The 27,796-nt window shown below is 36.7% G+C and overlaps 1 protein-coding gene across 1 annotated transcript in view; it reads left to right on the top strand.

Moving 5' to 3' along the window:
• Positions 1–27,796, top strand: part of PTPRN2 (protein tyrosine phosphatase receptor type N2) — a 590,472-nt gene that overhangs the window by 92,565 nt on the left and 470,111 nt on the right. Inside the window, exon 3 of the mRNA XM_030483611.1 lies at positions 7,269–7,382. Coding sequence (XP_030339471.1) covers positions 7,269–7,382 — 114 coding nt within the window. The remainder of the gene's footprint in view (positions 1–7,268; positions 7,383–27,796) is intronic.

The following is a 27,796-nucleotide window of genomic DNA, read 5'->3' as shown; positions in this document are numbered from 1 at the left end:
CAACTTGAACGTTAGCTCTAGCAGCAAAAATTTAAGATTTGCTTTCATTTGATCTCTACTTTTTCCTTTCCCTAAACTCCTTCCTGCCCTTTCCTCCCAAGGCATGACCATTATTTCTGTGGGTGGGAGGCCCACGTACAGCCTATTAAGACTGAGGTTCATTTCTCTGCTCTGAATTGCAGAAAGTAGGCATTGAAATCTGGACCTCTCATTCTATTAGCTGAATAACTTAGGGGCTTTTTGGAAGCGGACAGCACTTCTTTTCATGGCGAGCCTGCTCTGCCCTTGCTTTGTTAAACTGTAGCTAGCTTTTTCATGGTCCTTTCCTTCCCTCCTTTTGCTGTACTTGAGAGAGAACAGGATTTTTTTAGTTGCTTTCTTTACAATTTACATATTTCTGTTGTAACTTTAAAAAACCTTTCGAGTGAAAGTGTTTGTAATATTTTGGGACCGTACAATCCACCACTTAAATTAGCAGGTTAGTACAGAAATAGTTCCTGAAAATTGTTCCCTTTTGTTTAAAGTTATCTGCTTTTGGTTTTTTGTTGGGGTTTTTTTTTGTTTGTTTGTTTGTTTGTGGGGTTTTTGGTTGTGGGTTTTTGGTTTGTTTTTTTTGTGAAGGAAGAACAGAGTCCTCCAGAACTTGCTGTCATAATTACTCCTTGAGACAAGGGGACTGTAGACCCCAGAGGAGCTATTTGCTCACAGACGTGCCTTGGGATGATTTGGAGCCTGGCAAATCCCAGCCCTATCACAGTGTTTGCTCAACAGCTAACTAATGCTGTTGTTAATGTGAACCTTTATCTTCTAATATGATCACTTGCATAATCACCAACATGCTATCCAGTTCTTCCAATGAGCAGAAATATTCTGGGGTTTCAGGTTTTGGGGTTTTCGGGTTTTTGCTTGAAAGTAGACCAGCCATCCACGTCTTTCCTTAAATATCTGTGTCCAAAGAGGTGAGGAAAGGCATTAAATCTTGTTAAAGTCTTTTTATAGAACAGTTAGGTGGTCTGGCTTTCAGTAGAATTTACAGTTACCTTTGCCTTCCAGACAGCAGTTTATTTAGTAGCTGAGGAAGACTGTATTTATTTAGTGGGCTGTTGGTAAGAATATCCACTGCATGGTATTTTCTTGTTGGGTAGAGAAAATAGTTCGTGTTTAGAACATCTTACATAATTCTACAAAAACTATGCTTGGTGTTTTGTTTCCAGTTGAGGATTAGATGATCTTAAGGTCCTTTCCAACCCTAACCATTCTATGATTCTGTGACTTACTTATTGCTTACACACTAGCAAAAGCAGAATACGCCCACATACTCTTTTTAAACCAATCTGTGTGCACTTTGCTTACTTGTCTTATAATGCATTCCTTCTAGAAACAAATATCCTAGCTTTTTTTAATTTTAATTTTTATTATGTTTCTCGATTTTAAATAACTGCCTTAAAAACTTCCACGTACCTGTCAGCCACTAGGATAGGGAAGGAAGGGCTGGACTGAGGTGGCTGTAGCTGCGTAGCTGTGTATTCCAGATGAAGTCAAATGGATGTGAAAGCAATAAACATAGGTGGTGAACAGTGCGTGCTCCAGGACTGATCCCTGAGCATGGAACTCTCCACTAGATGCCACTGTTACTGCTCTGCAAGGGAACTAACCAAGGACTACTGAGGCTGCCCAGAGATAAGCAAAAGAAAATGGTAAAAAGCTTTTAAAAGTTTAACACGGGGAGATTGCCTCCTAGGAAGGCTGCATTCTCTGTGGAGCGCTGCAGGTTTGCGATGCAGTTAACCGTGATTGCAAGCAGCAGCTTTTCTGATGAACTGCTGCAGTGAGACTTGTAAGGATTTGCTGTTTGAAAGCATTAGAGTAATATTTTCAAAACATTGTATGAGAAATGGCACTGTAGAAGCCACTGTTGCTCTATCTTTATGCTCTCTACCTCACTTGGAAAGAGAATTTAAAAGTAGAGGTATAAATAATGGACAAATTTTTTTTAATAAATGCAATATTAAAAATATGCTGTTTGCTGACGAGTTTACTTGTAAATGTTGAATGTGGTTCTGTGGACAATATCTTCTGAAATAACCCTCCAAGTATGCAATTTCATGTCCTCTTCAAGGAATGGTAACTTTTTTTTTTTTTTTTTTTTTTTTTAGTAAGAATTTTGAAAACAAGCACTGTACTGGAAAGAAATAGCAGGGAGAGGAGAGTAAAATACTTTAACAATCTCCTTAACATCCGTGACCTTAATTACTGTATCATGAGACTTTTAGGATGCAAATAGTATGCTTTCCATTAAAAAATGATTTAATCTTTCCAGTAGGCAACTCAGGCTCTAACTGTGGGTTTTAAGACATCAAGCACTGGCCTTTTCATGAATCTTGGACTACTCTTGGACCTTACAGCACCTTAAGCCAATAGCTGGTGTGAAGAGTTTGGAGTATGTCCATATTTAGTGAGAAGAAAGAATACTTTTCTTACAGAAGGTTAAGTTCCTGAAGAGTGATGCCCACTGAAAGCTCTGCAGAAACAATAGTAGAAGTTCTCTGTAACTGCAAGAGCACAAATGATCCAGCAGCAGATGCCATTTGACACACTGCTGGGTCTCTGGACTTTTGCATGATGCCTGCAATTTGGGGCAAAACTTGTGTTTTATGCAAAGCTCTACTTTATTATTTTTTAACAATTGTTGGGTAATTACGGCAAGGAAGCTGAAGCATTGGTCAACCCATGTATGCGAATACTGTCACTGGAGAGTCTCTTCCTTTCTGGCTGCTACAGGAAGTTTGAAGAGTAGAATTTGGTGCTTCAGAGCATCTGCTTGAAGGCTCCTTCTCAAAGGTCACTTGTCAGCACCATGCAAAAATTTCCCTGCATCTACATGCAGGGAATAATTAATTACATCAGAATTTTAAATAATTACATACTAATCTAAATAATACTAACATAATAACTAATACTAAATAATAACTAATACTGCATTTAAATAGTTAATTACTGCAGAATTTTAATTCTTCTATTTTACATTTGTCAAGCTTTCATCAGCCTGAAGACAAACTCCAGTGTCTCCACCAGTCCTCATTGTTCAGTAGCTTTGTTCAGTAGCAAAATACACTCAACAAGAACTCATTCTTTGCTGGTATTGTTCAAAACTGTGCTAAGTCTTGTATACATCTTAGTTTCAATTGCCAGATTAGCCATACTCAGTGGTTCCAAGGTGGGATATGTTTCTCTGCCCAAGGACAGCTTATTATACACTGGGGTTTTTCTTGTTTTTTGTAGGAAACACTACTTAAGAAGAATTGTTTGAATCAGCTGCCCACAAATAGTTCTGCCTTCAAGGTGAAGGTGGTCACTCAGTGCAAGTTTCCAAAGATTTTTAGTACTTGTTAAGCACATGATGCCTGTCTTCCTTACCAAGTGAACATGCTGGTGCAATCAACTCTTCAAAACTGTTTAAAACTATAGCTTTTGTGCTCTCCTTTTACTTAATTCAGAACCTTGAGTTAGTTGTGAATGTAATGTGGTGCTTCCTTCCTCAGGTAATAGAGGTCATAAATACCTTCTAATTCATGGCAAATGGGCAATAATAATAAAGATGGGAATTTTCCATCCATTGTATTTGCTTCTAAACCTCTCTCAAAAATCACTCTTTCGGAACTTGTGTTTTGACTTGTTCACGGTTTAATCTATCAGTTGTGATTTTTTTCACTAGATGTTGATAAATATTCAGTGTAAATACATGTATTTGCTCCAGGGTGTTGTCTGTAATAAAAGAGGTTCATCTGCCACTATTTGAGATCTCATTGGGCACCTGGGTTACGTTGAATTTGTGTCTTTTAATCTTAGCATTGAATTTTGTGATATGTATTTGTCAAAATTAAAGACTTTAAGTAGCAGCTTGTAAAAATTTATGCTTGCATTTTTTCTCAGATATTAAACCTATTAGCAAAATAGCCAAATACATGAAGAAGTATCTCACTGTCTCCTTGGGTATATTATTCTTCTATTTTAGTCTCGTCTTTGGAAATGAATGTAGAAACCATCTAAAAGTCAATATTACCATGCTGTTAATGCAGATGTTTCCAGGTCTAAGTATAACTTATGATATTATGGAAATTTCAGATGCTACTTTTTGCTAATGATTAGAAACAGTAACACTTTAATAGCAACTATATGTGTACACTAATCAGTTGTCTCAACCTTCTCTCATTCTGGGCATGTGTAAAGAGCAGATGTCTTTTGAATATTACATTCCTTCTCGGAATACAATTTTAATCAAAGTTCAGTGTGAACACACTCATAACAGCTACGGGCATACAGTGGATGGTGGTTATTAAAGCATCACTCATGATTTTAACTTCCCTCTGCTGTATGACATTTACTGTGAAATCTGGGAGCTTTTCCATTTTCCTTTGTCCTTCACGACAACTTTGGGCAATTCGCTTGTTGGAGGCTGTTAGAGGTCACATGTGGAGGACAGGGTACTCTGACCTAAACACACTGCAACAGCCCAATATTGCCCTACGCCAGAGTGAGTGCAGCTGGTCTGGAAAGACGCACCATGTATTTACTCGCTGTAAAGATCACCGGGTTTGGACAGTTCATGGCAGACTAAGCTGGACAGTTTTTAAGTATTAGCTGTAATTTAAGTGAAAATGAGGTTGGTGCTGGACCAAAACCATTTCTGAATTTTGGCCATATCTGCCAAATAGATATCTAGAAAGAAAAAGAGGGGAAACTTCTAAAATTTTCTTTTTCTTTTTTTTTTTTTTTTTTTTTTGGTAAAATGTCTCTCCCTTGCTTCCCACCCCTCCCCAATCCATGTAATTTTAAGAAGATTTAACTAAAAGGTACCCTTAAAATTGAATGCTTAAGCTCAATTTAATTTTTCAGATTTTAAACCTTGCCACAGAAACCTTGCAATCAAAAAATGAAAAGCAAACAAACCACTCCCCACCCCTGTCAAGAAACAGAAAAACCTAGGAAAATTCCTACTTTTTTTAAAAAAACCCTACTACTGCAGTGAACTATGAAAGCTACTATTTGCACAACTCCAGTCCAGCTGTAATCCCTACTATAAAGACCCTCTGTATTTTAAGAGGTGGTATTTGCCCACTGCTCCTTGGGGCATACTACTCCTTCTGTACTCTCCTAGTACTGCTTTGAGCTGAGCAGAGCACTATTGGTGATTGCAGCCTCTTCAAAGCTTATTATGCCCATATTTCAAGTACAAAAGCCAAAGTAACTTGCGGTTTCTCCCCAAGCAGTCCCAGTGTTTTTGGATAGATTGTATAATGCAGCTCAGACTCATGTGCTAATTGTTAATTTTAGAATTTAAATAGGTTTTGTTCTATTCAAAGGCAGTGGGCTAAAGGTTTCTGAAAACTCCTGGTTTAGAAAAAAAGGTTAGGTCTCTTTTAGAGTTTGTGAGTCAATTAGCTTTTGCATCCGTAGAGATATCTTTAAATGATACTTAATACAAAAAACTTCAATTTGTGCTGAATGTGTATGCTTTTCTGAACTCTAAACTAAGCTTATAATTTTTTTATGAGGTACATTATCTTTAAAATATTATGGAATATTAGTTGTTTATGTGAACATAAATTTTCCTCCTAATTATTTGTAGCCAGTAATGCTGGTATTCCAAAATAGAGCTGGCTATTTCAAGTTGTGTTTCATTTTGAACAATCTTGTTCTTAAACAGACATGTTCTTCTATTCCTTTCTGAATCGGAGCCTTATTTATTCCTGTTATCCATCGGTTTACAAGTGACTGATATTTATGTTTTTTGCTTATTTCCAACTGCAACAGGTTTTTAAACAGAGATGAATATTTTAATCCTCTCTTAGGCTGCATTATACATTATATGGCGAAAAACCAAACCAGATCTGTGTATGCGGTTTCTAAATTAAACCTAGTTTCCAATAACAAAATTAGACTGAGAGGTAAGATTTTAATTTGGATTAACTTAATTTGGCAGTTGTAAGTGACAGGAGGATTGGAAAGGCACAGAAAGAAAAAGTTGGCTAATTTCAATGAGGTATTTGTGTTTAACAGTGTAGGCTCATAATGCCTTTTTTCTGCATCCTGGATTGGTTTATTTTCTTTTATGCCATTATTTGTGTTTAGTGAACAGCTGGGCCAGTAGTTCCCATTTGTAGTCTTTTAGCTCTGTGAAGTAGCAGAGAAAGTAATGGACGTTTGCAAATTAATACTTACCGTTATTTTCTGCTAATCTGATGTAGCTATCCTTTTTGAGCATAGATGTGATATCAGAGCAGAAGTAATTACTGTGTTAAAACTAGTACTGCAGTAGAATATTTTGCTAATTAAACTTGTTGCATTTAAATTGCTTCCTTTGGATCACTATATAGAAGAGAACTGTTTTGAACAATAAATGAAACCACTTTCTTTCTCAGAGGCCTAGAATTGCAGATGGTCAGATTGTATGTGAAGCACCTAGGCTCTGAATTAGTCTTTTGTATGAAAGAGAGAAAGGTAATTTGAATGTTTGAACTCCCTGTTCCTCCCACACATACACAGGAAGCTTGTCTCAAAATGAACAATTCTCTAAATAAAGACTAATAAGAAGCTAAATTAATTAGAAGGTGTGATTTGAAAAGACATTGATGAGAAGAGTCTGTCATTTTAGACAAATGGAATGGAGCTAAATAAATTAGGCCACATTAATATCTCATTGTTCTGTGAGCAGATTTCTTTTATTCCATTCATTAGGGGGTACTTCTTGAAATGAGCCTTTACTAGCCATTACGGATTCAGTTCTCATTTGCCAATGCCTAACACACAGATCCTGCATTAAAAAATGTTTCAGAAAATCCTCATAGTTTCTGCAAATTAATATTTATATTTCTGGATGCTGCACTTTGAATCTGCAACATAGTAGGTTCTCAACATTATGATTTTTCCCATTGAATTGTCAGTAAAGAAGTTTCACATTAAAAAGTTTGGGAGGCAGAAGTCTGAAATTACTTTATAAAATAAACTCTATGCATAATTTGTACTATAGAATCTTCCAACTAATACTCTTCCTGGTATTTATTTATTTCTATAGAAAATACCCTGTCTCATGACTTCAGTAGTCCTTTGATAGCTTTTTAAAGTGTCTTTTAAAAGGTTCCTTCAGTATATAATTAGAATACACTGGAAATGCGCATCTCATCACGCAGTTCTTCCTCTCAGAAAACAAAATGTATATTTTTCCTTTTTTTGTTATTTTTTTTTTTTTTTTTTCCTCTCTCTTGCAGATGGACTATTTGGGAGATGTCAGCGAGTGCCAGTATTAGATATCTATAGATATGACATTTCACCCCCTGTTCTTCAGCGCCTAAGGATCATCCTGGAGAAGCTCTCACAGAGAGGTATAGTAAAAACTCTGGAGGAGGGCTAGTTGCACTGGGGTTTACAATTATTTTGTACTCCCTCTGAGGTGATGTCTTCAGAAGTTTTCCAACATGATGTGTTTCAGGCCTGGTAGTGCAGACTTTATAAAAGTAAAAAGCCTTCTAACTCACTGAATCTGCATCAAGGACTCGGTCAAGCAATTTTGGAAGAGGTGCTTCCTCCCTACGTAGTGCATGTCTGTGTCTGACATGCTATACAGTAAAATTTTAACATCTGTGAATGCTGATGTCATATAAATAAACCAGCAAGAAAGAAAAATAATTTGCCATGTATACTTATGCACCACAGCATATTTCAGGATGCACGGGCAGAAAACACACAACTTCCAAATAGCTAGAAGCAGTTCTTAACTTTCTAATGAATTCAGATAAGTAGAACTGCTCTGATTTCATTACAAGCTGCATCTACTCTATTCCTTCTAATTTTCATTCAGATTTCTGAAGTTAATCTCTGTGCTCTTTCCAAAGCCAGAAAGGATGTTCTAGCTTCTGAATGGCATGACTTGAACTAACAAATCAAAATTTGGATAAAGTGAAAGCCAATAAGGTGATCAAACTTTTTAGGTACTAGTACAAGAATAACCCTCTGTTGTAGCTAGCCGCAGGACCAAGAAATCTTTGTAATCTGAATTGTTCCAAGAAGATTGTTGTAATGGTTAGTTTTGCACTTGCATCATCTGTGTGGGTGTTTGTTCCCAAATATTTTCCAAGTACAATCTCAATTACAAACTAATAATGTTGTGTTAGTATGATGCTCGTTTAATTATGAGAAGAAAATTGGCTTCTTGGAAGTTCATGACTATGCTTAGAGGCTGGACTTCTGGTTTGGAAACCACTGATTTAGAGGATTCAAAGAATATTCAGGCATTTAATTCCTGTCCAGCAGCCCATCCAAATGGAGCAAACTCAGCAAAACTTGATTGTAGTAACTCCTGGCTGATTACGTTATATGTGAACAGTACTTCTGTCTCTCTCTCATTTGTCATTTTCCAAAGGCTAAGTTACTCAAGAAAATTTATGAAAACACTGTTTCATCAGGGCAACATTGTGTGAGTTGAAAAGCTAGTATCTACTTGCTGTTTGAATATAGTGAACGAGGGAGGGGGGCCAAATTCATTGCACCAGGACACCTAAATTGGTATCTAAATTGATCACACTCATTTGGGCAGCAGCTCTCATTTACATTGCCTGAGTACTGTTGATGAGTTCTAGTAAAACTTCCTCCGTGGAGATGTCAGAGGTAAGAGACCTGCAAGAGAGCTCTGCCCTTCTGAAGGGGCACATTAAGAGACAGATGGAATACCCCAGGCCATCTGAAGACACTTGCCTGTCTCCATCTTCCTCCCTCCCATAAGATTTTGGTTAGTTCAACTGAATTGATGTGATCTCCCCCTACTAAGTGACTCTCTGACCAATAAACCAACCCTTCCTAGGACCTCTATTATCAGTAACCAACCTCCCTGGATGTATCTGTTGCAATAAACTGCTGAATGCTCCTTTTAAAGAAACATGGTCATTGAAATTTGAACTTGTCTTGTACTTTTTCATGGCAAGAGAATGACAGAGAACACACAGACTGAAACTGTGGTGGAGAATTAAACACTTTTGCTTTTATCTTTCTTTACTCCTGGCATTTAGAGGTGCATACAAAACGTGTATATGCTTTGAACTGATGTAAAGCTTTTGCAAGCATTTTTTTGTGGCCTGTGGGTATCCCAGTGAAGAGAATCTTAAATATATCTGTAAAAGATAATGGAATGCTAGAATGATCGTGTTAAAATGATTGGTGTGATAACTTTTTTTTCTTTTTCTTTTCCCCCTTTTTTTTTAAACTCTGTATCCTTGGCAAATTCTGAAGTGTTTAGTGAGGACAGACATTTGGAAGGAGTAGAATCAATATGGACTATCAGATTAATGGATTACTGACATCATGTTGCTCAGACTCTGCTGTTTGCAAGTGCTATCAGAGGTAATACATCCAGCCCCTAGGTCATGTTTTCTGGCTGTGATGGTCACTTGCACAGTTAATGCAGTTCTCCTGCAAATTGTGTGCAAAAGATTGTAACTTTTCTGCAGTATAGATAAACAAGACATTGTCAAGATCAAATAAATGTTTCAGGTAACCTCAAGAAAGGGCTTCACTTTTTTAGAGGTCTTATTTTCTTTAACTATGTAATACCCCATTCTTCTTGTCCTCTCCAAAAGAGTACTGGCTGGTTCCACTTCCTGATATTTTCTCTTAGAAGACTACATAGAAGGTCTTACAGTAAGCAAAACTTTCAGTAACATTTATATTGAACACTTTCTATTTTTATTAGATGCATATACAGTTAAGAGCCAGATATTTTGGAGGTTATTACCTTGAGTGGTTTTCTAGGTTCTTATTTAGTAATTTTTCTAATATAACTTCATTTTTCGTTTTTGTTTCCTTCTTGATGTCTTCTTGCAGTATTACTGATGTCTTCCTATCTTCTTTTTTATCTTTTTTTTCCCTGCAATAGTCTGTTGACATCTATTTCCATAAAATTAAAAAAAAAAATAAAAAATAAAAAGCCTCATAAAATTTGTCTTGTATTTGTTGATCACTACTAAGTGATGCCTATATTTGAATCATGATCCAAATGAAAGATTGTATGGTCAGGTGCTATAAACCAAAGGACAACATGATGAGAAGAGCAAATATAATTTGTGATTCTGCAAGCTCAAAATGTTTACTTCAATACAGAAGCATACAACAGAGGCTTACATGAGTGACACACTGGATTATAATCTGTTTAATAAAGAATTTTGACTAAAATTGAATTCAGGTTTCATAATGATGTAGGTTTTATGTCTTCATTGCACATTGGGTCTATCTTTGTCTACGCTACCTACTAGTAGGTTGGTCATTGAAATAAATGCTTTGGAATATTAGACAGTTTCCTACATAGAAATGATCTGTTAGAATTCAAATGCCGTTGTTCATGGTATTTTCACTCATGCTGTCCTTTGAGTCAGTCAAATCTTTCAAAATACCCTTCATGAAGATGATTTTCTGAAGATTGGGTTTTTATAAGTGTGACTATATGGGAAAAGCTCTTCTCACAGCTGCTGAAACATGATGAATCACTTTCTGAAGTTTCTAGTGTTTATAATTTATGAGGAGTTGGAACATTTCTCATTGTCTGGTAAACAGTGCAATCAAAAGGTTGCTATTTAGATAGGAGTAAATCATTGGAGAAGGGAAATGAAGGCACTATCAGCATAGAGAGGTGAATGAGTAGTCTTCTGTATCTTGTCCAGCTTGGGAGAAGATTCTTCTTGGAATATGCCCAGAATGATGAATCATCTGTGCACTTCCCTATTTGAGCTAAAATGCACAAAACACTTTTTTCACTTAAAGGGATTAAATAGACAATAAAATGTTTTATTTTCTTCTTGTCCTAACAATATTATTGTGAAGGCAAAATGATCTCATCACTAAGATTATTAGCAAGATTGTCGAAACAGTTTCATGCTGATGGTTGGTCTATAAGACTAGAAGCATGGAAAATGAGATAGGAAGACTAATCATGGTACATTGTAACTCAAGCATGAATACATAAATGGTACTTGAAATATCAATATAAGCAATAATAAGAGAGAACAGCAGTATTTCTCAACTTGCTTATTCCAAGAGGGATTTACATTTGTTTCATAGAATAGTTTCTAACCAGTGATTCAGACTACCTGTAAAATGGTACTATCTCCTATCTCTGTGAAGGTGTAGCTGCTGTAGCAGTGAGTCTTACAAGTTGCTCAGGAGATGCAGTCTGGAGGACGTACTTCCTTAAAGACATCAGAACAAGGGTATTGCTCAGGGCTACAACAAATGCCCATCTGACTTGGGATTCTGTCTCTGGGAGTGGCCACTGTGCCTGTTTAGGGAAAAAAAATGTAAGGACAGTTCAAGCATACAGAAGCATTTTTGCAGCATTTGTACCTTTGTGGTGTTATGTGCTTGGTGCCATATGGTTCTGAACTAGAAGTCATGTTTTTGTGTTTGCTGTATGCCCCACGGACATTTGCCCACACAGTTTGACAAGACACTGTGTATTAGCCTAATGTGCATGGTTTCTAATAATTGATAGCTTAGCTTCTGTCTTTTGCTTTACTTAAATTTTAACTAACTTACAGCTGTTGTCACTTTGAATGGTATTATTCAAAAAACAAATCAGATAAATGTTTTGTTTATGTAAGTTGCAGTCATTACTAAATGATTCCTGAGTATACTTGTTGCTATTTAATTTTTGCTATAGCACCTTCTTGTTCAAAACTCTGCTTTCAAAGAAAACAATTTCTTTCACACTACGATGAAGAAAGTCCTGCTTAAGATATTCAGTTATCAACAGTGTTATTAAGAAAACCAAAAGGAGTAGGATACACTTAAATTCATTTAGATCAAGTCGGCAAGATATTCTGGAGAGGCTCACGGGCTGTGGAAATAGGCAACAGATTTACAGACCATTTGAAAAAACTAGCACTTTTTTCCATCTTGTTTGTGTTCTTTGCAACCCAGGAAGCTCTTGCCAGGGAGGGAAAAATATCTGTGCTAAATTAATTCTAACCAGCTAAGTTTAAGATGATTAATAGAACTTTACTAGGAAAAAGTTTATACTGTTACAGCAATTGTTTTAAAAACTAAAATGATTTGCAGTTAACTTGAAAATTGAAATGAATGTGACTTGTCACATGCACCTTGTGAATTCCAAAACAGTTGCTAAATATTTCAGTCAGGACTATTTTTCAAGAAAAAGTATCTTTTGTTACTGCAACGAAGGTAACAGACTTGAAAGTAAACCTTTTAAGCTTGGTTTTGAAATAAACTTAAAAGGAATAATGCAGTTCTTGCACATCATTATGGAGTTACATAGAAAGCTGAAACCAGGAGAGGTAGGAGAAAGCAGGTTTTTCTTTAAATTCAAACATCGATATAAAGGAAGGCAAACTCTTCTTTTGGCCTTCAGGAAAGGAAAAAAAAAAAAAGTTTTACTTGAAAAGAGCAGTGCGTTTACATCAGATTTCCCTGGCATCAGCTTGCTCCAGACATCTGTGTACAGAGCAAATTCTTCTCCTAGATGGCTGCTGAACCCAGGAATTGAAGCATAAACCTCATGACATGCTACACTGGAGGAACTCAGTTGGGACTGGACAGATTTACCTTCTCCTGGTATCACTGTCACGCTGCCTTAACTCTTTGGCTCAATGGACAATAACACACTGAAAAGGTTGCAAAAAAATTCCTGCCTTTGTTAAAGTACTAAAACCTCAGTGATATTTTTTAGTTTTCAAAGACCTAGATGGAACTTCAGAAAACTAAGTTTCAGAAAAAGCAAAAAAGATTTATTTTAAAGCAGCAGAAAGAATACCTTTTTGAAATCCTTTTTTGAACACCTGTATGTTGCACAGCATACAACAAAATATTACAGACATTTTTCTATTTGGTTCTTTGTATGTCTACTCTGCTTATCAGGCACAATCTGATATGTCATTGACTTGATCTTTGTCATATAGGACATTTGTGAAAAATGTTCTTTTCAGGAAATTGGTATTTTTCAAGAATGTATTTGCATTACAAAAAAATATTATAGGAACAAAACAGATCCTATGTATTGTGGGAAAGATTAGGAAGTATGGAAGATGACTATTTTAATATATATTTAGTTTCATTTGAATAATTTGAATATTGCTTTTTTTGAAAGATGTGTATGTCATCCCAATAGCATCCTTTTGTTTAAAAAGAATGATCAATCAGAGCTTTTACTTGTGTTTTTGATAAAATTACACATTAACCAACATGTTTGATAGAAAGGAGAAAAGGTCTGCATGTCTCCTTTGTGTCATGTTTCTGTCAACTAGCAGAGACAATTGCCAGCTGGGATCAAGATGTATCAAGTTCTTTGTGGCCCAGATAACTTTACGGCTCTTCTTCCAGAGGAAACATAGAAATTAGTGATAATATAATGCAAATATCAAGAGCTGTCGATCAGTTCCTGCCTTCCCTCCTTTGTTTTGAAGTTCTCTGAGGCACCTCATGGATTTTAACCGCTGCATTAATGCTTAGTCTTTTCCATGAAGCTGTCTGTGCTGGCTCTTCCACAGTTTGTTCTCTTTCTGATCTTTGAAATTTGAAGACTGTCTCTGTTTCTTCCATCTGTGGAAGAAACTAAAGATGTCTTTTCTTGTTCCTGTTGGACTTCACTAAGCAAGCTCGCCAGGCTTCCTCTGGATGGCCTTATTCTCAGCATTAGACTGAGAAACAGCTTAGCAGCAGAAAGTCTTTGTATTTATTTCGGTTATTCATTAACATGCTGCTCTGTTAATGATATCAAATGCAGCTCTAACTTCATTCTTATTCTCTTACATCATCTAAAAAAAATTAACACCTTCCATAGGACCATTGGACTGGGCATATACTGGGCTTGAAGTGATATGAGTACATATGTTTTTAAAACACACTTGAAAACACAGCAATCAAATTGCGGTTCATTACCAAGTGTTCCCACACTTGGAATGTCAGCAAATACCAATTCAAGCATGAGATTACTTCTTTAGCTGCTGTATTCTCTAATAACGCTACTTTTGGAAACTGTGAATAACGATATATCATATCCCAACTAATTATGCCATTTTGTACCATTAATCTATAATTATAGCACATTTATATTTCGACATAAGACTTTTTTATCTTTTTTTTCTTATTTATTTATTACTAGGGAATTTGTTTCCCTTTTCTATTTCTGTATTCATTACATTTCCTTATCTGCAGCTTTTATCTCTACATGGCCTCACATTCTTTTAAGATATCAACTCTTAATGACACCTAGTGTTTGACATATTTTTAGCTTTATAATAGGTACTCTGAATTCTGAAACATTTAAGCTTACTTGTTCAAAATCATGATTTTAATCTTATTCATACGAAACCTCAATAGGTAGATCATGTCCCTATGTCCCTCACAGTACACAATAGTATGATTGAAGCTTTACTTTGTTTTAGTAATCCGTATGAATTCCCACAAAAGTTCTTTTTTTCCCTTTGCTATAGAGAATATATATATACTTGTGGGGTTTTTTTTTTTTTTTTTTTGCTTAAGATGTTTTAATTCTTTACCTTGCAGCTTTGGCAGAATGATTCTGACAAATGTAGCAGTTTCCTGCAAAGGCTGGGTGATAATAAATCTCCTTTTTAATCTCACTTCAGTTTTATCTCATGCTGATTCTTAGCTAACACTCACTGCATTTCACGAGTTTCTGATTGTTTTGCCTGTACATGTGTTTATGGTCATGGATAGATAGTGCAGTTCATGATAATAAAATCAGACTATCCCTCCAACACTTGTCCATTGCTCAGTTCTTTTGCAGCTTCTCACAGTCATAAAATTGCAAAAAGGACTTCCCCCCTCCCCTTTTTAGTCTGTTATTCCTATTGCTGCGTAATTCCTGATTAAGCCTTGCACAGACCTGCACTAAATATTTAACTGAAGTGTCTCCAATCTTTTAGGAAGGCTTTGAATATTCTTCCTCTGTTTGACTTAGCATACGTCAAACAAAAATGGCAGTTTGTTCCTGTGCAGAGACCTGAGCTTGTCACTCAGCATACAGAGCCCTCCTGTATCTTCACTTTTCTCTGGGGTAGGTGCTACACAGCATCCCCGCCTTCAGACTCCCAACCTCTCTATCTCCTCCAGGTTGCTTGCTGCTCCAACAAGCGCTTTTTCCATACAGCATGTTCATGTATGGGGTGCTAACAACCTCTTCTTACCTAGGAGGTAAGAAGGAGGAGGGTTGGTGCAATACAGTTTGTGCTAAGTGACCCCTTGGGCTTCTTCCCCCTCAGTCTCCTTCTGATATTTCCTGGAGTTTTTCCTCTGAAAAGGCAAAATTTTAAAAGTTTGGACTTTTCTTCTTTAAAGAATAATACGTCGACTCTTCAAACAATATTTGTTAGTCATAATCCATAAATTTCTAACCTGATAGGCTTATTATATTTATCCTTATTTCAGAAAAAAATTCCACATATACTAACTTTAATAAGGATCACCATGCACTGGAAGTATTTGCTAAGGTTGGTTTCTATGTGACTTGGGCCAGTCACTCCCAGTGGAAAAATAAACAGAGATTAAAAAATTCATTAAGTTTAAAATCGTTCACCTAAACACTTTATAAAGTATTTATGAATAATGAATACTTTTACAGAAGTCAGAAATGAATTGGAAACAATTTATAAATAGAAGAAGGGTTAAACTCACCACCTAATGAAATCATAATGAATAAGTCAATCAGCCCTACATAGGAAAGAAAATGCATTATCTTATGTTTTGAGTTACAGCTCTGACATTACCACCAATCTTCATTGGAAACTCTCTGCAAGACTGGGCATTAGCATATGTTTGCATATATGTGGGAGAGACAATGATAAAATATTCTTCCTTTTCCCTCCCATCAAAGCAAACTTTGTTTGGACACTGCCTGCAGGCTTGAGCAGAGGGCACTGAATGCTCAGAGAGCAATACACTGAATTTGAATTTAAAATCAAAATGTTCTTTGAAACTGAAAACTTCTTACTACCATCTTATCAACCTGTGAGGTGATTCCACCAGTCAGTAAATAAAAATGTAGCCTTCAATGTGAATTGCTTAAAATGGGAGAATGTTCTTTAAGCTGAGAATAACATTAGAAAGGCTGGATACTAAATTAAATTCAGAAATAAGGAAGATACACTTGAACCCATCTCAGTGGAACTCAGCTTTTTCTCCCTTGTGGGCAGCGTAAAACCTGTCTGCTTTTAAAGTTTAATTAAAACTTAGATTAGTTATGATCATCTAATTTTCCTTTGCACTACAGTGTCTGATCGCTATGTAGAAGTATCCAAAGTTTAATCTACTTCTGGTCCTCCTAGATTTGACAGTGTAATTAAGTCTCAGTTTCAGCACTTAGTATATAAGAAATCCCACTTCATGTTTCAGTAAGATTTTAGATAAAATTGGTCACTTACCTGTTCCACTGTAATCTTTCTGAATAATTTTATTGTTTCATCTTTACTACTGCATTCATCTGCTTTAGGTACCAACAGATTACCTTCCTTCATTATGCTAAAAAATGTATTGGAAGGCTCAGCCAAGCATTGATAGTAAAGCATTACTAACATTGTACTGGGTTGTCTTAAAGATGTGTCTTCAGTATGAAAATTAGTATGTAAAACTATGTGAACATGCAAACATTGGTTCTAAAACTGGTGGCTCATTGTTTATAAACAACTATTTTTTTCTCCCTAGGGAATTGTGATCTAACAACACGTGAAAATATCCTTGTTTCTTCTTGCATATGACCTTGCCCTTCTCTCTGTTGGTTTGTTCTTCACTTTTTTTCTGTCTGGGACTCTGCCCTTCACCTCTTCCCAGGTCTCTTGTGACTAATTTTTCTCCTTTGAAATTTTGGAAGAGATAACATTAATCTCTTATTCTTAGATCACCAGCTAATCATCACAGAAAGTTCTAGCACAAGTCTACTGTCTCCTCTTAAGGAAGTAGATCTTTTTCTTTCTGATCAGTTTGTAGGCAGGTGATCTCCATCCTGGTAATGCCAGAACATATTGTATGGGTGAAGATGTTATTTCAATTGCTTTTAGCAACTTTGTTGATAGTAGGCTTAAATTTGCTCTATGGGGGGCCATCTTGACCCCCAAAAATATTTAAGGGGTTGGAAACGTGCAGAACTGTTACTCCTCCACCTGCTCACTTCCCCCACCCCCTCCTTGTGCCCTCCAACCCCATTCTTAATGACAGTGAGTCCTAGGATGGTGCTTCAAGCACTTTCCCACCCTGGGTTGACTCTCCTATTGCTGAACTGATATTGTGTGCTCTGATTGTGCGGATGGCATCCATCTAGCACAGCTGTGATTCTGTGGCCTCTGTCTACTGAGGCTCTCTTTATAAACAGTAGAAAACCAGGCCCTTTAGGCTGTGGTTCATCTGTGTAATTTCAATCAACTGCAGGATGAAGTGAATCGTCCTAATTTTACTGGCCATACTGCTTAGCTCTCCATTGGCTAGGGAGTCCACAGCTGATAACTGCTGCTGTTTCATTTAATCACATAAATTTTGTCCTTTGTGTCTCACTGAATACAATACTTAAGTTCAGCCATGTTCCAAGCTATGGAGAGAGGTGTTTAGAGGAATTCAGTTGTACTGGACAAGTAGCTCCCGGTACAGCTTTAATAGTCTTATACAGGCTGAACAGACCTGAGAATCAATTTCAAATTCCTGGTGCCAGGGTCACTGAAAAAAAGAAATCACCTTTGCTGAAGTTTGCCCTGACCCATACTCTTGCAACATTTTATTTTTCTGAAATCCTCTCGGTACTCATCCGTTATCCGTGTAGCAGCATAAACTAATCAGTGCTCAAATTCTGACCTGTGTTGAATAGCAGGTACTCAGGCAATTTCTAATCCTGCTGTGCTATTTTCTCATAAACTTTTTTGTGCAACTCATGCTAGAATAGATCCTGGATTTATCTTGAACTTTAGTTTGACAGGTCATGGTATAGGCCCTTGCCTGATAACTGGTGATATGAACTTACCTTCATTGGAAGGAAGTTCAGCTTTTAGCCTTGAGAAGATTCTTGTGATCTTAACATTTCTGTTATTTTATACTTCACTTTTCTTTAAACTAGAGACAAGATAAACCTCTTTACATGTCTTTTATTTTCTGATGGTTTCATGTAGTATCATTTTCCACCATTTTCATGTAGTATCATATCAAATGGTATCATTTTCCATTTTCCTTAAAACAATGCTTTAGAACTATACAGTAGATTTACTTGGATCTTTCAGAATATTTGTGTTTTGTTGGAAGAAAAAAATCCAACCCAAAACTATCATATCTTTATAAATTTCACAATGCTGTGGTAACAGATCTGTTGGAATAGTCAAACTGCAATATTTCCCCCCTTACAAAGAAAGTAGATCTGGAATGTCCTTATTTGATACTATTTCATTAATATTAAAATATAGCACCCATCTCTGTTTTGGTGTTAGATGTTCTTTGCTAAGGATACTGAAAGCATCAATTTTTATAATAAAACCTTCTGTTTTAGAGGCTTTCACCTCCCTGCTGTTTTACTGAGGAAGTTGCAGCTGAGGGCGGGTGATGCTGAGAAGGAAATGGGATTGATTTTCTACATTTTGTCATGCAGGAGTATTTTGAGATGTGTCGTCGTCCCCCCCTCCCCTTTTTTTTTAAAGACTTTTTTTTTCCTACTGATTAAAAAAAAAAAAAAAAAAAGAAAAAAAAGCTCAGAAAAACTAATCTATGGCTGAAATCAAAGCGTGCTTGAAAAAAAACCTCGAAATGTGCTTATTCTCTGGAGGATTTGTGCTAACACATTGAAAGGCTCAGTGAACTAGCTTTTCCAGACTGAGGTTTACAATGGTACAACCATCTAGAGCTTGAGAGATCAAAAGGCAAGAATTAGGAATCGCTGGGTGTCCCACCTGGATGACTGAGCCACAGGCCAACAAGCTTTTACTTTAAAATGAAACTTCTTGCAGAAGTGGAACAATATTTGTTCTGGGAAGCAGCATATTATTAAATCAATACGGCTTTTTGTTATTATGTTACCAATGACTAATGGCATAGACAGTGTAATAGTTTATTTTCACTGATACTATTTTACGTATTTTTAAGATTGTTTTTAACCTGATTTATCATTTAAGTTTTTCTTGTACATAAATTTCACAAATTTATCTACATAAAGATCTGATTAGTGGACTGGATGTCCTCTGATGATGTACTTAGGTAAGTTGGTGAGTTGCTTTTACAGGTAATTATAGATGTGAAAATCAGACATGATGTCAGAAGCCAGGTGAAAGCTTTTGTAAGTCAGAGCATTTATAACCTTTCATAAGGTTTTCTAAAACATCCAACATCGCCCTGAATAGATGATGCAACTTTAGCGGTGCAGTAAAGAGTGAGCAGCAGGTGGAACATGCATATTGATTTTTGCACTGCAGGACATTGAATCCCACAAAGCAGAATTCAAACAAAATACAGGAACTCTGAGGGTAGTGTCACCAGTCCTGAGATGGGAGAAAATGTGTTGAGGCTGTTATCCCTGTTATAAATGGTAGTGTGAACTTAGAATTTTCTTCCTGCTGGTGCTTGCTGGTTTACTCAATACTCTGAATAATGAATCTTGTATTTTCCATGTGCTCTTCCAATTTTTGGAGGACTCATCAGGTGTTTGTCTATTTTTGAAAGAAAATTTATCAATTTGGGATTGAATTACAGTTACATAGAGAATAATCAACAATAAGTCTGCTTACCTGCTTTGCTAGAAAGCAGATTAATGGATTTAGTTTCAGTATTTCTAGGTTTCATTCATGTATTAAGCACAGTCTGTCATTGCACAAGTGATGCTTTCATTCTTTAAGATTTGTGAAATGCATACTATAGTTCCTACAAATAAGAGATTTAAGGAACTTTAGATCAAATTAAAGTGGATCCTTCATTTCCAGGCTGCAGATTTGCTCAGCTTTCTGTTACTGATTTAGTTAGGCAATAAAAAGTCAACCATTGCAGAGTGCATGTATGTTTATAGGCTGTAGTGTTGGAAGGAAGCTAATTTGTATCAGTGGGTTTACTGCAGTTGGACCATGTACAGTGAGTGAGCTGTATTTATTGACTCCATCAGAACTGGTATTATACAACAGCAGTTAAGGTTACATGGCTCTTTGTGCCAATAATTATTTTGTAACTCATAGCTTTAGAATTGTGAAAATTACATTCTCAACCTCAGTAATCATTTTCATCAACCTCTGTATCTTTTTGCTTTCCTTACAAGTTAAGGATAAAGGGTCATTGGGACTTTGGTTATTTGCTTCAGTTGTCCACCACTACATCCCATGTTTCTAATATTGAACATTGTGAACTTGAGGTGCAATTGGACTATTCAAAGAGAGTCTTTTTGCTGCTTGAATGACTCATTTCAGTTTTGCTTCCCTACTTCGCATGGGATGCTGGTTAGAATCCAACTTGCTTTCACGTATTCGCAAAGCTTTTATTATTATTACCCTATGGCAGCAAAACACCTTTTTGAATTTTTACATTTGTTCCTGCCCTGCCCTTTAAGCCATGTTTCTGCAGTCAGAAAGAAAAAATCCAGAAGTGATCATCTGTTTTAACCAGCTAGCAAGTCTGGATAGGTGTAAAACCTCTTTGCTCTGGGCTGGCAAATGATGAAGTGTAGTGCAGTACTAGTTCACTTGGATGATTCATCCTCCAGCAGTGATCAGTAGCAGATATTTAGGGATATAGGGAAGGAATGTAAGATACTGAGCAAGTGTAGAATAAGCTTTTCCTTTGTATGACTTCTGATACTCAGTGGTTTAGGGACTTCATAATTCTTGTATATTACTAAGGAAAATATATTTGTAATATGTAAAAGCAACTAAAATACTAATATTAAAGCAAAAAAGCCCTGGACTATGATAAAATAGGAAAAGATGAGCAATAATTGCAGTTAGTCGGCACAGACAGTGTTCCCCTTATAAGTACTTTGTTAGATCAGTGAGATTCAGTCTTTTTCTGAAATTCAGTCTATGAATATTAGAAACATTTTTTTGGAATATTGTCTTTCCTCAAGCAAAAAAATCCTTATTATTCATAATGACTCTTGAGTTCTCTCAAGAAAATGATAAAATGCATTTCTGGGATGGCTCTCCAGTTTTTCATTAAAATATCTTCTGCAATAGTTAGTAGTTTCTTTTTTGGCCAGGGCTTCCAAAGCTCACTGTGAACAACCCCTGGCATCCTTCAGAGGAGTTATTCTGAAGTAAAGCCACAGTTCGAAAAAGTTCTGCATTTCCAAGGACAAACATTGCATTGGTGCCGGAGCCCCGGGGGAGCACACTACTCCCCTGCCCACTCAACCAGAGGACACTTTCTCTCCTTAATTCTTATCACTGCAGTAGGGTGTAAATAAAACCTGGATATAGTGTTTTTATTCTAATGGTTTTGGCCTATTAGGAGTAAAGGTTGCTTTTTTAATGAATAAATCTGCTTTCTTGAAGTCAGATCTGTAAGTGATGATATGCAAGCTAGTGATACGTTTCATAGGAGGCTTGTCTTAGGTTTTCACAATAACAGGCCATTGGGCCACTGTCCCATCCTCACTTTTTGGGATATTATATAGACATTTCCCATGGTATCTTCTGTTTTCTGTTGCCACTGATTCTCATTGTAAATCTTTCATATATCATGTGTCTGTGCTTATAATGGAAAAGGAAAACATCTGCACCTTCTCGTTTGGGTAGGGAAACAGAAGAACTGATTTTGCTGAAATGATGACGCTGTGGAAAAGTACAGGAAAGTTTAGGAGCAACAGCAAATCTGCCATGGATCCATTTCAAATCCTGTTTTGGCACCCTAAGATTAACTGTGATCCAGCTGTGGAAAGGACCCAATTATTTGCCCCTTAATCTTTTGCAAACTGAGTTCCTGGAAGCTGTGTTCCATCTGCCTTGAAATCTGTGTCTTGGCTTATTTTTCACTAAGAAACACTCTAGCCTCTAAAGATGGACAGCTTTGGGATTCAGAGTGACTGTGCCATATGATACATCATCTGACTGTTAGACAAGCTGTTTCTTTACGGAGAGTATACTTAGTAGATAATCTAATAGGTCCATTTACCCTTTAATTTCTTACACTGATGTTAATTAGTATCAGATTCTGGCTGCATTGAACCACTGCTGTTGGCCCATCTCCCACTGCTATCTCTGGGATCAAGTTTCAAGTTTTGATGTTCTATAGTGAATTTTCATTACTATAGGATAAAAAAGGATTTTTTTACCAGCCACCACCCCCAAAAAAAAAAAAGAAAAAAAGAAAAAAAAAAAGGATTTTTCTTTTTCTGTATTTTTTTTTTTCTTTCTATATAGAAACAGTGTCAAAGCTGGTGCTTAGGGAAAATTCTGTTGGAGAAAAATTCTGTAACAGAAAAGCAGTGTTGTGATCCTGCCAGGAAAGGCATGCCAGTGTACTTTAGATGCTGCCTCAAAACGTTTTAGCAGGATCTGGGCTGACTGTGTCTTCCTTACCTATATTCTGTTTGCCATCATTGCTATGGGGCGTTATTTTGGGCAAGATGCCTTTTTAAGACAATTTTGGGTTACCAACTAACCTCTTGAGAGTTGGCTACCTCTAGTAAGTGTAAATTGTAGCAGGTGCTCTTCTAAAATTATTTTCATCAGATGTTTGCCCTATGAATTTTTGAAGTAGCTGAGCTCACTGCAGAACAGGACTTGCTGTTGGCATACTCTGCCTCAACTCTGCCAAAAGAAATGATAGAGAAGGTAGCATCAATTCACTTGGTGCCGTCCACACCACAGCATACCCATCTTGATGGAAGATGCCTGGGTATCTGTTTGGGCTGAGGGGGATTACAGATTTCTCTCCCTTATTCTGAGACCTCAAAAATATCCCAGAAGCTCCTAAAAACTAGTTGCCAGGCAAATTATGCAAAACTGAGTGAATTTTACTATTTTGCTTCTGTGTTCCTGTTGAAGAAGCAGGTTCATCTAAATGAGGCAGCATAAACATGAAACAGTGGTTTGGCTTACTGTTACAATTTATGAAAACATCATAACTTAAAAGGTTCAGCATTTGCTGTATCATATACTTCCTGCTCTGCAGAGGGATTTGGGGCAGCATATTCCAGAAAAGCAGCAATAAGATAAAGGTGCTATTGAAGTTAGAATTCTTCCTTTGTTGTAAGTTAGTCTTACAACTTAAGACTAACACATCACTGAGTCCATCTATGTCTCCCACCTCCTCCAGTTTTAATGCTTTTCTCATTTAAAATATTTGATGGGGTTTTTTTGTTTGTTTTCCTATTACAGTGGAATCTGAGCACCTCTTAATTTTCAGTATTTGTGTTCTCTATTTCCAGTAGATAAAGAATTAATGTTATCCTCATTTTACAGATGGGACATGGAAGGCCTAAAGGGTCAGGTTCACAGAGATATGTAAATGTTTGTATTTCCATTGATTTCAGTGGCATGTCTTCCACCTATATAAGATGCTTAAATATGTTTTTGGTCATGGACCTTAGTGATTAGCTGAGATTTTACAGGAAATCAGTAGCGACACAGGGATCTGAACCTTTTAGTATTCTTTGAGTTCATCTTTTTTGTTCTGTTCTTGCTGGGATCATGTGAAGTCTAAGCCTTCCATTCTCACCAAGCTGGTTTTAGCATAATGGAGGTGGGGGGGGAGGGGGGGGGGGGAGGGGAAGCTGCTTTGATAGTTGTTTGCCTTGGGCATGATAAAACAGATTCGACTTTAAAAAGGCATTTACAAATGACCTAGTGCTTGCTGGGAAATGGTCACTGCTAGTGGATCAAAAGCTAGAGGAGATACAGCTTCGGTACAGAAGTAAAATATTTTCTTACTGTTAAAAGAATCGGTATCAGAGGAATTGGGGGGAGGGGGAGGAGGGGCAGAGGAGAAAGCACAGAGTAGGTAAAAGTGATGATTCTGAATATTTATAACCTCTTTTGTGCTATTGCACAATTGAAAACAAAGGAGGTGGAGCCTGTGTTCATAATTAAACTCTAATTCTCCAGGTCAGAGGGTAAGATGACCTGTTTGTGCTATCTGCTTTTCAGGACAACATATTGGTGTGACTGATATTGCCTCTAAAGAGCAGTCATACAACTGTAATGATGGGAATGTGAATATTATATCAGTTCTCTAGGGAAAACTATAAATTTAACATTGGGGGATAAAGTGAATACAGTATCAATGAAAAGATATTGCTGCTATTTTTGTCGCTTGTGCAGTGACACTCACAGTATTGGCAATAACACATAGGTCAAAACTCCTTCCAAAATGCGACGAAAAACTATTATTCTGTTCTTCAGTTTCACCAACTGGGAACACGGATCTGATTTTAAAATAAATAAAGAAGTTTTCTTGCTTCCACTTTGATGTAGGGACTGTTGATACGGTAACAAGGTTACTTGAATTAATTCTGGAGAGGAAGGTAAATATCAAAATGTAGTGTAACAGGATAATTATATTAATTGTTATGGTAAGGGTATTTTCTTCCCCTGCATGAAATAAAATAGATTTTTCTGTGTTAAATATAAAAAGAACGAATAAAGGAAAGGCTGTTTAAAAAACAATACAGAAAAAGCAGTGAAAAAATATAAAAAGCTGCCTGCCATCAAATATATGATCTCTGAGTTCAATAAGGTAGTGCATGATGCGAGGCTACTGACATGGATTGAGGTTGCCTTGCTCCTAAGAACAGGAGGTTTTTTTAGTCCTTTTTATCTTGAAGAATAAAAAACTAATTGCTGGTTCAGTATCTATGTCTTTACATTACTTCCATTTATGTGGTAAAAACAATTGCGAGAAGAGAAGCAGACTTTTCTTGTGAACATGCAGATTAGGCAATTCTTCTTTATTTTTTTTTTTTTTTTAACTGTGAGTGCAAAATAAAAGAAATTCCAAAACATAGATTTGTGATTCTTTTAACCGAACTCTACAGTATTATCTTAGTGTGTAGAAGCTCTGCTTGTGGACTTTGTTTTGGTTACTACAGTGTAGAATCAGTCCAGACAGCTTCTGGAGGACCTACAAGTTGAGACAATAGATGGACCCTTAAAGAGCATCAGTGCAGTTTACAGAAACTATGAGACAATATGGGTCAGTTTATAGACAATAATTTTGCTATGGCAGGAGCCCTGCGGAGATGAGGAAAGGGTGGTGTGTCTTTGCATGAACAATTCGTTCTGTCAAGACCTGAACATACAGCTTTAGGCAAGATTATTAGATACCTCAAGTCTGATAGGTACAAAGGCATTTTCCCAGCTCAATTGTACTTTCAAAATGATTGGTGAAAGGAAATCAGTAGGTTATACCTAGTGTTTCTGGCTGATTTTTCCTTCCATTGAAAGTCCAGGAGAAACCTGAGAACTTATCTAGGGATTTTAATGGTGAAAATTCAATACTGCTGCCTCATTACCATTCTGTTATGGATTCCCTTCATCCGATGCCTGGGTACTACCACTTATGACAGTAAAATTGTTTAAGTTTATTAAACTGGGTGTTTAATAATGTTTAGTTGGAGAAAATAAAAAATGCATGCTAATGTTGCTGTATTGACAACCCTTCATCCTCGCCGCTGAACTGCCTGTATTTATGCTATCGTTCAACGGGAGGTTCCTGAAATGTTTGAGGATGAAGCAGTAGTGAAGACATTTCTGTCAGGTTGCTGCTGCTTAATTAGACAATGTTGCTTTCCACAATTCTGCCCAGTAGTTGTACTCCTTAAATAACAGGCTTACCAGTGACTTGTGTAGATTATGACTTATGGAACATGGTCTCCAGTCTGAGTATTTCTAAAAATTAAGTATATAGCCATACAGAATTATTTTAAAAGTCTCCTTTTCAGTTAGAAAAGTGGCAGAATAAAGAACTTTGCCTAATTTTGTAACATATTTGCACATATTTTTTAGAAATAAAATCTATATGTTGATTACTAATTGGCTGAGGCTTGATTGACAGACTAAAATATTTTTAGCTGCAAACCCTAAATCTAATTTAAATCTCATTTCATCTGTTCCAAAGAACCTTGACTGATTAAAGTCATTTCATTTCGTTGCCACACAATGGATATGATCTTAGTGCCATCTTTTTTAGCTGGCTTTTTGAGGCCAGCAGTGGAAGTGAAGCCTGTAATCCTGAATGAGACAGAGTTATATAGTCTTCTGAGTGGAAAAATTTAGTGTCTCGCCCTCGAATAGAAATGGTAAGAGTTATAGAATAAGATAGCTTAGTGCTGGTCTCCTTTAAAAATATACCTTGAAACTACCAAAATAAAAGTTATCGTCATCATACGATTGCATGTCAATATAGCATTTATCAGAAGAACAAATGTTTTAGAGTGATGATAGTAAGAATGCAACTTTTTCATCTCTGGACTAATGAGCTTAGATTTACTGCAGATGTTCTGAAATTACTTATTATCATATGATTTGGGCAGTATGAAAGAAGTCAAGTTAGTATCAGTTTGAATGATGTATGCTTTGGAGGAAGAGATAATACATTTTTGTAATAGCTGATATACTTGGAAAAAAATGGACAAGTTTCTGATGTGTCAGCCTTTCTCTTAAAGTATTAAGGGCAAGGGTTGAACAGGCATAGAAGCTGAACTGATGTGCCCCTACATGGAGGCATATTGCCAAGGCATTTAAGGAATAATGCTTTGCTATTTCCTATGCCCTGATTGTTTTGTGGGTGAGGTTTTAGCCTCTAATGTTGACTGTCTGGTAGAAGTCACATGAGTCTTGCTCGGGGAGAAGGAATGGCTCTGTGTAAGTGTTAGGACAGAGAGTTTCTGTACGTGGAATGGTAATGCAAACTGCAAATGAATCAGAGAAATGTACTGGTCCACATAAATCTATGTACTTTGACCAGGAATGTGGGAAAATTCCTAGTCGTTATTGGTTTCTCTAATTCTGCATCTTATTTCTGGCAGTGCAAGAGCAAGATATGTGAAGGAGCCATTGGACATTCTGTCAATTCTATAATTTGGACATCTTCTACCTCCTGTGTTAACTAGCAGTGGAACTGTGCTGCAGGGTAGCTTTCTCCTGCATTACAAAGGAAGTCTATTGCTCCTGCCTGATAGACAGGAACTATAGAACTTGGATATCTTTATATTTACTCAAAGGAATACTTAATGTTAGTCTCCTACTAGGATCTGCATGAAGTCAGGTATCAGCAAGTCCCTCTCAATTATTACTTGCCTAATATGATTTTGTTGTCTTTTGGTTCCGTTGGTTTGGTGTGGGGTTTTGGTTAGGTTTTTTTGGTGGGTTTTTTGGGGGGGGTTTTTTTGGCGGGGCGGTGGTGGTGTTTTGTTTGCTTGTTTGTTTTTAATGTAGCGTTGTTAAGGATGGACACTGCCTACCGATTGCATTAGTTCAGCTCAGTCCTTCAATATTTCTTTTAATTTATTAGCCAATTTGACAGAAAGACAAGGTCTCAAATACATTCAGTATCTATGAACTGTGAGGAAATTGGTAGCTGATCAGGGAGAGACTCGCAATTGAATACCCCTAAAGAGGGAAAGACCACTCGGTGGTCTGAGTGGTGTGTTTGGTGGGCGATAAGCAAATATTTGAAACCAGCCACAAGATGCAGGGAGGCACCTAAAAGAGAATGAACATTTTAGAAGAAAGAGGAGAATTAATAGAGGCAAGAAATATAGATAACATAGTTTGTAATTGCACATAGAGAAGCTTTCCATTTGTCCCCCACCCTCAAAAAGAGGATTAAATTGGTT

The sequence above is a fragment of the Strigops habroptila genome, chromosome 1, assembly GCF_004027225.2.
Source record: "Strigops habroptila isolate Jane chromosome 1, bStrHab1.2.pri, whole genome shotgun sequence".
NCBI lineage: Eukaryota > Metazoa > Chordata > Aves > Psittaciformes > Psittacidae > Strigops > Strigops habroptila.
Note: the sequence above shows the minus strand (reverse complement) of the source record. Positions and strands in the feature narration are given on the sequence as shown.